The following is an 11,766-nucleotide window of genomic DNA, read 5'->3' as shown; positions in this document are numbered from 1 at the left end:
CGTGCACCTCCTCCTCCAAATGTTTACACTAATATTTTTTTTTGCAATTCAAACATTTTATTATTATATTGTTGTTGAAAAGTGGCTTTTATATCAAAATAAATAAATTTGTTTGTATGTGTTTGTTTGTTTGTTTGTTTGTTAGTTTTAGGGCTTCATCTCACATTTATTTACCCGATTGTAAAAGTGTATAAATCTGTTTTATTGCGCTCGCTGAGTATTTACTGGGTGGTGCTGCCACCTGGTGGTCAGACAAAGTAACTGCAAAGTTAAACAATGGAGGTCAAAATATACATATTTAAAATATTAGCTAATAATGTGATCGATGAAATGTGTGAAATAATTACAATAACTTAAGTTGATTTATATTTATTGTGTATAAAAACAATTATGTGAAATAAAAACTACATTTAATTACTGATGATGAATATTAGACTTAAACAACAATAATTTGTGTAATACACCTAGTGAAGTGCTTTTAATTAACTTTTAAAGGAAGTGGGAAATTAACTGAATTATATATTTTAAATAAATGTACTTATTGATCGTAATATACTTAGAGTAATTCATTTATTTATTTAAACTTGTCACAAATTATATTTAAAATATAATTACATGGATGACCTGCAACTTCTTGATGTTAAACTCAGACAAAACCGAAGTAATTTTAATCGGCCCTGAGCACCTCAGAGATCAATTATCTGGTGATGTGGATTCTGTAGACGGCATTGCCCTGGCATCCAACACCACTGTAAAGAATCTTGGCGTTATCTTTGATCGGGACTTGTCCTTTAACTCCCACGTAAAGCAAATCTCAAGGACTGCATTCTTTCATCTACGTAATATTTCAAAAATCAGGCACATCTTGTCTCAAAAAGATGCAGAAAAATTGGTTCACGCGTTCGTTACTTGAGACTGGATTACTGCAACTCCTTATTATCAGGCTGCTCTAATAAATCTCTTAGGTCCCTCCAGTTGATCCAGAATGCTGCAGCTCGTGTTCTCACTAAAACTAAGAAAAGAGATCACATCACTCCTGCACTAGCTGCTCTGCACTGGCTCCCAGTAAAATCAAGAATCACTTTTAAAATTCTTCTCTTAACCTACAAAGCCTTGATTGGTGATGCTCCATCATATCTTAAGGAGCTTGTCGTACCATATTGCCCCACTAGAGAGCTACGCTCACTAAATGCGGGACTACTTGTAGTTCCTAGAGTCTTAAAAAGTAGAATGGGAGCCAGAGCCTTTAGTTATCAAGCTCCTCTTTTATGGAACCAGCTTCCAATTTCAGTCCGGGAAGCAGACACAGTCACCTCGTTTAAGAGTAGACTTAAGACCTTCCTCTTTGACAGAGCTTATAGTTAGGGCTGAATCAGGTTTGCCCTGGTCCAGCCCCTTGATATGCTGCTATAGGCTTATAGCTGCCGGGGGACGTTTAGGATGCACTGAGTACCTATCTCCTCTTTTCTCTCTCCTTAAGGATGAATTTTCATCTCTCAATCACACGTTACTAACTCTGCTTTCTCCCCGGAAGTCCTTTTGACTTTACGTCTCATGGGGTCATCGGACCCTATGAGACGGCATAGATCCTATCTGCCTGATGGATCGTCTGGGTCGTGGAATTCCTGCTCATGACTACGCCACTGTCCTGTTGAGACTCCGCCCACTCCTCCTCCCCACCGCCATCTGCCTGATGGATCGTGGAGGTCTCCATCGTGGAATATGCCTACTATGAACTATTCATACACTCTGTCATATTCATTGAATGTATTTTAACTCTAAATCTGTCCTTCTGTACACATTACATCTATTGCATCTGTCCATCCTAGGAGAGGGATCCTCCTCTGTTGCTCTCCTCCAGGTTTCTTCCCTTTTTTTCCCCCTGAAGGGTTATTTGGGAGTTTTTCCTGGTCCGATGTGAGGTTTTGGGGCAGGGATGTCTATGTGTACAGATTGTAAAGCACTCCGAGACAAATTTGTAATTTGTGAAATTGGGCTATACAAATAAACTGAATTGAAACTGAATTGAATTGAATTATAAATATTAATTTGATTTGTAAAATTCAAAAAATCACAATCTTCTAAATTGATTAATGTATATGTGTAAAATATATTAATGTACCCTAAGTACAGTTTTTACATTTCATGTTGCTTTAAATTTATACTATTTATATTGTACTCTTACTTACGTTATACTATCATGTACATTGTACATCATCAGAGCAAAGCCGCAACATTATTTGTAAAAACAAATATAAAATGTTGATGTACATATTAATGCATCAACACATCAAACTATAAATATAAATATATATATATATATATATATTTATTCAGAAATCTGTGTGTACTTTTACTGTCCTTACTTCTCACGTGTTGTTCGGCGCTCCGCCACCAGGGGGCGCGCTGCGGTTCAACTTCGGGCTGAACTCTGAGGAGCAGCTCTGTGAACACTTCAACCGAGCCGCGTGCGCGTGGGACACGCGCGATGAACACCCTTCCCTTCACACGTACCCGCACACACACACGTGCACGCGCCTGTAGCTGTAGTTCCACATTCCCGCGGAGGGAGACGCCCCAGGCATTCGGAGAGGAGAGGTTCGGCCGGCTCGGTGGATCGGGACGCGCTTCACCCGCGGAGCAGCAGCGGCGGACCGGCGTGACCAGGTGGGACCCCCGCTGCTCCTCCCCGCTGCTCCTCCCCGCTGCTCCTCCCCGCTCCTCCTCCAGGTGGGACCCCCCCGCTGCTCCTCCCCGCTGCTCCTCCCCGCTGCTCCTCCAGGTGGGACCCCCCCGCTGCTCCTCCCCGCTGCTCCTCCAGGTGGGAGCTTCAAGCCACCACGGAGGGGCTGCTGGGACGTCACTTGATGATGATGATGATGATGATGGTGTGTTTTTGTGTGTTTTTGTGTGTTTTTGTGCAACTTTTCCTCCTCAAAGTACAGACAATTGTCCCATTAATTGCAGTTTTCTACCTTTTTTCATTGAGTCAACTGTTATATTATGGTCTGTAAACGGTTTTTTTAAGTGTGTGTGATTTTGTGTGTGTTTGTCAGATTTTGTGTGTTTTTGTGCACATTTTAGTACATAAAATGGTCTCATTAATTGAAGTTTTCTACCTTTTTCTATTAAGTAAATCATTATATTTTGGTCTGTAAACATAAATGCTGCTTAAAATACGACAAAATGTAGAGCCGACATTAAAATACCTTAAATTACAACATTTAAATCATCTTAAGTCAAGTAAAACAAGACAATCTGACTTTAAAAGGCCGTTGGAGACTAAAAACAACCCCCCCCCCCACACACACACACACACACACACACATTGATAGAGCGAGAGAAGAATGGAAGCGTGACGTAGAGGAAGCTCTGCAGCCGGAGAGGAAGCCGCTCCTCCTCACGCGGATACAGAGTGACCCCGGCCGCCTCCTCTTCATCACCGCTGGAGGAGGAAGAGGCTCTGGGTCAAGAGGTCAGACCTCGTCTGTCAATATTTACAGAAAGCTTTAAAAAAACAAAATGTTGTTGGCGTGTGAGCTTTGACCTCCTGACCCTCGGCATGCTGGGAGTTTATCTCTGAGGCCCGAGTGCTCCTCCTATCTGAGGAGGAGGAGACATGTTTAACCTCACCTCCTCAGAGTGAAGGAGGAAAGGAGGAAGGAAGTAAAGGAGGAAGGAAGTAAAGAAGGATGGAAGCAAAGAAGGAAAGGAGGAAGGAAGTAAAGAAGGAAAGGAGGAAAGAAGGATGGAAGCAAAGAAGGAAAGTTGGAAGGAAGTAAAGAAGGAAAGAAGCAAAGGAGGAAAGATATATAATTTATATATATATATTAAAAACATATGTAATTTAAAAAAAAATGTTTACGTTGTTGTATTATATATATATATTTATATAATTACAGATATTAATTTTTTAAAGAAAAAAATATATATATATAAATATAAAAACATGTATTTATATTTATATATATATATAGTATATGTGTATATATTTATAAATATATGAACTCGTTGACCAGAAAACAAGCGACTTTATCTCTGTTCTGGAGGTTTGTGAATACTTGATGGTTCATAGTGAACATCAATAAAGATAAAGTTCAGAATTCAAAATAAAGGCTTTAAAGGATCTTATTACATGTTTATCCATTTAAATGTATTCTTTATTTACAACTTTATGCTGTTTTTAAGTATTCAAGTTGCATTTTTTTGCAACAGCTTCCGTGTGTTTTACTTTGACGGGATCCTGTCATCACTCGGTTTGTTGAGACAGTAAAATCATATTTCCTGCATCCTGTGTTTAAACATCCGGTCAAAACGTGTCTTCACCACGCTGAGCCAAGTCTACAGACAGACAACAGACGACAGACAATAGAAAACAGACGACAGACGGCAGACAATAGAAAACAGACGACATACAACAGACGGTCAAAACGTGTCTTCACCACTCTGAGCCGAGTCTGACTCACGCCTTTATTATTATTATCACTACTGTCTGTCGAGCTCGACCTCCTGCTGGAGACAATGACAACAGACAACAGACGACATACAATAGAAAACAGACAACAGACGACATACAATAGAAAACAGACGACAGACAATAGAAAACAGACAACAGACGACAGACAATAGAAAACAGACAACAGACAATAGAAAACAGACAACAGATGACAGACAATAGAAAACAGACAACAGACAATAGAAAACAGACAACAGATGACAGACAATAGAAAACAGACGACATACAACTGACAATAGAAAACAGACAACAGACAATAGAAAGCAGACAACATATGACAGACAATAGAAAACAGACGACAGACAATAGAAAACAGACGACATACAACTGACAATAGAAAACAGACGACATACAACAGACAATAGAAAACAGACAACATACAACTGACAATAGAAACAGACGACATACAACTGACAATAGAAACAGACAACAGACGACAGACAACATATGACAGACAATAGAAAACAGACGACAGACAACAGACAATAGAAAACAGACGACATACAACTGACAATAGAAAACAGACAACAGACGATAGAAAACAGACGACATACAACAGACAATAGAAAACAGACGACAGACAACAGACAATAGAAAACAGATGACATACAACTGACAATAGAAAACAGACAACAGACGACAGACAACATATGACAGACAATAGAAAACAGACGACAGACAACAGACAATAGAAAACAGACGACATACAACAGAAAACAGACGACAGACAACAGACAATAGAAAACAGACAACATACAACAGACAACAGAGGACATACAACAGAAAACAGACGACAGACGACATAGAACAGAAAACAGACAATAGAAAACAGACGACAGACGACATACAACAGAAAACAGACGACAGACAATAGAAAACAGACGACATACAACAGAAAACAGACGACAGACGACAGACAATAGAAAACAGACGACAGACAATAGAAAACAGACGACATACAACAGAAAACAGACGACAGACAACGCCGACGAATAGAAAACAGACGACAGACAATAGAAAACAGACGACATACAACAGAAAACAGACGACAGACGACATACAACAGAAAACAGACGACAGACGACAGACAATAGAAAACAGACAACATACAACAGAAAACAGACGACAGACAACAGACGACAGACAATAGAAAACAGACGACAGACAATAGAAAATAGACGACATACAACAGAAAACAGACGACAGACAACATACGACAGACAATAGAAAACAGACAACAGACAATAGAAAACAGACGACATACAACAGAAAACAGACGACAGACGACATACAACAGAAAACAGACGACAGACGACAGACAATAGAAAACAGACGACATACAACAGAAAACAGACGACAGACGACAGACAACAGACGACAGACAATAGAAAACAGACGACAGACAATAGAAAATAGACGACATACAACAGAAAACAGACGACAGACAACATACGACAGACAATAGAAAACAGACAATAGAAAACAGACGACATACAACAGAAAACAGACGACAGACGACAGACAATAGAAAACAGACGACATACAACAGAAAACAGACAACAGACGACAGACAATAGAAAACAGACGACAGACAATAGAAAACAGACGACAGACAATAGAAAACAGATGACAGACGACAGACAATAGAAAACAGACGACATACAACAGATGACAGACAATAGAAAACAGACGACATACAACAGACAATAGAAAACAGACAACAGACGACAGACAACATATGACAGACAATAGAAAACAGACGACATACAACAGAAAACAGACGACATACAACAGAAAACAGACGACAGACGACTTACAACAGAAAACAGACGACATACAACAGAAAACAGACAATAGAAAACAGACGACAGACGACATACAACAGAAAACAGACGACAGACAATAGAAAACAGATGACATACAACAGAAAACAGACGACAGACGACAGACAATAGAAAACAGACGACAGACAATAGAAAACAGACGACATACAACAGAAAACAGACGACAGACAACATACGACAGACAATAGAAAACAGACGACATACAACAGAAAACAGACGACAGACGACATACAACAGAAAACAGACGGCATACAACAGAAAACAGACGACAGACGACAGACAATAGAAAACAGACGACATACAACAGAAAACAGACGACAGACAATAGAAAACAGACGACAGACAATAGAAAATAGACGACATACAACAGAAAACAGACGACAGACAACATATGACAGACAATAGACAACAGACAATAGAAAACAGACGACATACAACAGAAAACAGATGACAGACGACAGACAATAGAAAACAGACGACATACAACAGAAAACAGACGACAGACAACAGACGACAGACAATAGAAAACAGACGACAGACAATAGAAAACAGACGACATACAACAGAAAACAGACGACAGACAACAGACGACAGACAATAGAAAACAGACAACAGACAATAGAAAACAGACGACATACAACAGAAAACAGACGACAGACAACATACGACAGACGACAGACAATAGAAAACAGACGACAGACAATAGAAAACAGATGACATACAACAGAAAACAGACAACAGACGACAGACGACATACAACAGAAAACAGACAACAGACGACAGACAATAGAAAACAGACGACATACAACAGAAAACAGACGACAGACGACAGACAATAGAAAACAGACGACAGACAATAGAAAACAGACGACATACAACAGAAAACAGACGACAGACGACAGACAATAGAAAACAGACGACATACAACAGAAAACAGACGACAGACGACAGACAATAGAAAACAGACGACATACAACAGAAAACAGACGACAGACAATAGAAAACAGACGACATACAACAGAAAACAGACGACAGACAATAGAAAACAGACGACAGACAATAGAAAACAGACGACATACAACAGAAAACAGACGACAGACAACATACGACAGACAATAGAAAACAGACAACAGACAATAGAAAACAGACGACATACAACAGAAAACAGACGACAGACGACAGACGACCGTCACGCCGATGAAACAACACAAACTGAGTGAATAATGCTTCGGTGTGATTTCCTTTGAGACGTGAAGAATGCGACTTCAGCTCCGGGGAATGTTTGCACAACTTTCCCGCCGTCTGTTTCCTCTCCTCCGACAGCCACCGGACTCCTGATCCCCGGTGAGTCGCGTCGCCATGCCGACGCCCACGATCCTCACGGCAACCGGGAGTCCTCTGAGAAGTTGCTAGGTTTACAACTGAGAGTATCCACAGAGAGAGAGGCAGAGAGGTAAGGGGCCACTGCGGCAGCATGAAGCGCCCGCCGTGCGTCACGCTGCCCTTTCCCGTTCCAGAGATGCTCCTCCGGCGCCGCGGCGCCCTGCTGATGCTCGCCCTGCTGGTGGAGACGGCGGCCGTGGGTGGATGTCCGTGTCCGGCGGCCACCGTTCTGTCCCGGTTCCCCTCCGAGGTTCCCGCCGACGCCTGCTGCTTGAACTTCTCCGGCTCCGCCTTCGGCCACGTGCTCTGGTCCGCGCTCACCAACGGGACCGCCGTCGCCACCCTGGATCTCTCCTCCTGCAACATCAGTTCGGTCCTCGGCGGCGGCGGCGGCGCATCGACCCTGCGGAAGGTTTACCTGGCTCGCAACGGCCTGACGGCGTTGCCGAGGGAGTTTCTGGCCGGTTGTCCCGGCCTGACGGAGGTGGATCTGAGCGGGAACCTGATCCAGGAGCTCCCCGAGGGGTTCCTCCGGGGCTCGGACCGCCTCCGGAAGCTGGATCTGCGGGGAAACCGGCTCCGCCTCCTCCCGGGCGCTCTGCTGCAGAAGCCCCGCCTGCAGACGCTGCAGCTGGAGGGGAACCCGTGGGACTGCTCCTGCGCCTTGCTCGAGGGCCTGGAGGCCGGCAGGAAGCTCAACGGCACCGCCGCGCTGCGCGACCTGCTGGGGAACCTGACCTGCGTCTCGCCCCGGCGCCTGGCCGGCAGGGCCGCGTTGTCCGTGAGGCGGAGCGACGCCTGCCGCCCGGCCGGCCTCACGGCGCTCTTCATCGTGCTCCCTCTCGTTATCCTCGCCGCCCTGGTGCTCTGCTGGTGCTGCGGGAGGAAGAGGAGGGAGGCGCCCGTAAGCGCCTCGAAGAAGAGGAGGTCCTCCGGCGCCGCCTGCAACGGCCAGAAGCACCGCGGCAAGCAGAAGGCGGAGCCCGGTAGAGCGGCGGGCGGCGGCGGCGAGGGGATCCCGGGGAACCAGCTGCAGCTGCGCCCGGCCGCCGCCCTTCTGGGCGGCACCGGGGACGTCTACGAGGAGGTGGAGGTCAAGCTGGCCGAGTGTCTTCCGCGAGCGTCCGGCTCCCCGGAGGGGGGGCGGGGCCCCCAGGGGACCGACGGGGCCGGCCAGGCGGACCTGGACTCGGTCAGCGTGACCGAGGTCATGAAAGACTCGGCCGACCGGGAGAAGGCGTACCTGACCCAGTCCACCGAGTACTACAGCCTGGTGCCGGGGCTGCAGCTGGAGGACTCGGACCGCGGCGAGGACGAGGACGTCGGCCTTTCGTGACGAGGGTCCGACGCCTTGGGAAGCTCCTCACAGTGGACCGGAGGATCAGAACCCTCCTCGGGTTCAACGAGCCCTGAAGACTGGAGTCTTCTTCAGTTTGTAGTTCCTTCATATTCAGATTTCTTGATCCCCTTTGACTCGTGAACTCTGTGAAAGCTGTTTATTCTCTCACAGGTTAGATGTTAGAGATCCTTGTTTCAAGGGGCTTTAAGAGCGGCGCTGTCGCCCCGGGGCAGTTAGCTTAGCTTAGCATAAAGACGGCTAGCTTCACTCACGCCAAAGTAATCAATAAAGATGAAAGGCCGTCATGGATTCAACTAATCATCTCCAACAGGAAGGAAAGCAGCCTCAACCCACCGCTCTGCAGGGAGCGAGGGACCACTCAGGTCCGGGAGGAGGGTTCATGTAGAAGGGTTCTAGTAGAAGGGTTCTAGTAGAAGGGTTCATGTAGAAGGGTTCTAGTAGAAGGGTTCATGTAGAAGGGTTCCAGTAGAAGGGTTCATGTAGAAGGGTTCTAGTAGAAGGGTTCTAGTAGAATGGTTCTAGTAAAAGGGTTCTAGTAGAAGGGTTCTAGTAGAAGGGTTCTAGTAGAATGGTTCTAGTAGAAGGGTTCTAGTAGAATGGTTCTAGTAGAATGGTTCTAGTAGAAGGGTTCTAGTAGAAGGGTTCTAGTAGAAGGGTTCATGTAGAAGGGTTCTAGTAGAAGGGTTCTAGTAGAAGGGTTCATGTAGAAGGGTTCTAGTAGAAGGGTTCATATAGAAGGGTTCTAGTAGAAGGGTTCATGTAGAAGGGTTCTAGTAGAATGGTTCTAGTAGAAGGGTTCTAGTAGAAGGGTTCTAGTAGAAGGGTTCTAGTAGAAGGGTTCTAGTAGAATGGTTCTAGTAGAATGGTTCTAGTAGAAGGGTTCTAGTAGAATGGTTCTAGTAAAAGGGTTCTATTAGAAGGGTTCTAGTAGAATGGTTCTAGTAGAAGGGTTCTAGTAGAAGGGTTCATGTAGAAGGGTTCCAGTAGAAGGGTTCATGTAGAAGGGTTCTAGTAGAAGGGTTCTAGTAGAATGGTTCTAGTAGAAGGGTTCATGTAGAAGGGTTCTAGTAGAATGGTTCTAGTAGAAGGGTTCTAGTAGAATGGTTCTAGTAGAATGGTTCTAGTAGAAGGGTTCTAGTAGAAGGGTTCTAGTAGAAGGGTTCATGTAGAAGGGTTCCAGTAGAAGGGTTCTAGTAGAAGGGTTCTAGTAGAAGGGTTCTAGTAGAATGGTTCTAGTAGAAGGGTTCTAGTAGAATGGTTCTAGTAGAAGGGTTCTAGTAGAATGGTTCTAGTAGAAGGGTTCTAGTAGAAGGATAAGCTTGCGGGACTATTCATCAGTGGATGGCCAGAACATAGAACCTTGAGAACATCGCTCCTCCTCTCTCCTCCTCTCTCCTCCTCGCTCCTCCACTCTCCTCCTCCTGCTTCCTGTCAGTAGTATAGAACCCCCACCTTTAGGGGGGAGGAGGGGAGGGGAGGGGAGGGGGTGGCAGCTGTAAACGGGTATATGCAGTTAAGACCCCAATGCATGTAGTTCATGCAATGTTTTTGTGAATTAACTTAATAAAATGAACAGTATGTGGTTTGTATGTGTTGTTTTAGACTTTTATAAGTCCTTTTCCTGGGCTTTTATTATCGCGGTGTTTTTTCGAGGGAGGAGGAGGAGGAGTAGGAGGGGATATTAAAGAAGTATATATAATAAAAGTGTTAAAAGGGGTATGTTATTTGAATGGACTGTTGTTTTAGTCTTTATTAATCCTTTTCCTGACCTTTATTATCGATATATGCCTGGTTAAAGAGATTAAGTAGTGCTGCTGCTGTATTGTGTGCTCTAAAAACTTGTGGGAAAAGACAGTATGTCTGCAGGGGCCTGAGACTGGAGGTGCGTATGTTAAACCTTTTTTCGAGGGATGTGGAAGAGGATGAGGAGATTAAACAAATATATTAAATAAAAGTGTTAAAAGAAGGTGTATGTGGTTTGTATGTGTTGTTTTAGTCTTTTATAAGTCCTTTTCCTGGGGCTTTATTATCGATATATGACTGTTTTAAGAGATCCTGTGCCTTTATTATCGATATATGACTGATTTTGAGAATTAGTAGCAGTGTGGCCTAAGCCTTGGGGAAAAGACAGTGTCTCTGCTTGTGTCCTGAGGCTGGTGGAGGCTGGGAGAGGACCAGGTACTGTCTCTTTAAGAGACGCTCGTCTGAGAGTTTAGTTCATCCAAAAATCAAAATCACGTCGAGTTGAGATTTACCCCAAAACAGGATTGTTGTGACACAATTAGAGGAACAGAAGAAGACTGGTGTCAGAGTGACTTCACGTGCTGCTGGGGGCGCATCTCTAATCATACATCCTGCTGCTTATTGTTTTGTAAGTGCAGTGATGTCAAAGGAACAACATTGGCCTCCTGGCTAGAAGTACTTAGTATCTTCCCATCCGTTGATGTTTAGGTAAAGAAAATGAGAATAAACATCCCAGGAAATGAATGTGACGGATAAACGAGAAAAATCTCAGGAAACAGCTGATCTGCAGTCCCGAAGTTATGAAGTATTATAAATCAACACAACACTTGGCATTACATGTGTCGGATGTTCTTTCACTGTTTATGTCAATAAGAGAGCCATGGAGTCTCTTTGTTGATGAGATAAATACAGACAGAGGC

At 44.1% G+C, this 11,766-nt stretch overlaps 1 protein-coding gene across 2 annotated transcripts; it reads left to right on the top strand.

Moving 5' to 3' along the window:
- Positions 1 to 2,601: 2,601 nt before the first annotated feature.
- si:ch211-106k21.5 (leucine-rich repeat-containing protein 26) lies at positions 2,602 to 9,572 on the top strand. Of its 2 annotated transcripts, XM_056410660.1 has the most exons (3): positions 2,602 to 2,667; positions 7,684 to 7,813; positions 7,878 to 9,572. In XM_056410660.1, the coding sequence occupies exon 3, from the start codon at positions 7,880 to 7,882 to the stop codon at positions 9,077 to 9,079; it is 1,200 nt and encodes a 399-aa protein (XP_056266635.1). In that variant the 5' UTR covers positions 2,602 to 2,667; positions 7,684 to 7,813; positions 7,878 to 7,879; the 3' UTR covers positions 9,080 to 9,572. The 2 variants fall into 2 exon arrangements, with proteins under 2 accessions (XP_056266635.1, XP_056266634.1); XM_056410659.1 differs by having other exon boundaries at positions 7,684 to 9,572.
- Positions 9,573 to 11,766: the final 2,194 nt, after the last annotated feature.

Source organism: Pseudoliparis swirei, unplaced genomic scaffold (assembly GCF_029220125.1).
Source record: "Pseudoliparis swirei isolate HS2019 ecotype Mariana Trench unplaced genomic scaffold, NWPU_hadal_v1 hadal_25, whole genome shotgun sequence".
Taxonomy (NCBI): domain Eukaryota; kingdom Metazoa; phylum Chordata; class Actinopteri; order Perciformes; family Liparidae; genus Pseudoliparis; species Pseudoliparis swirei.
The sequence above is the reverse complement of the archived record's forward strand: the minus strand, read 5'-3'. Positions and strand labels throughout refer to the sequence as shown.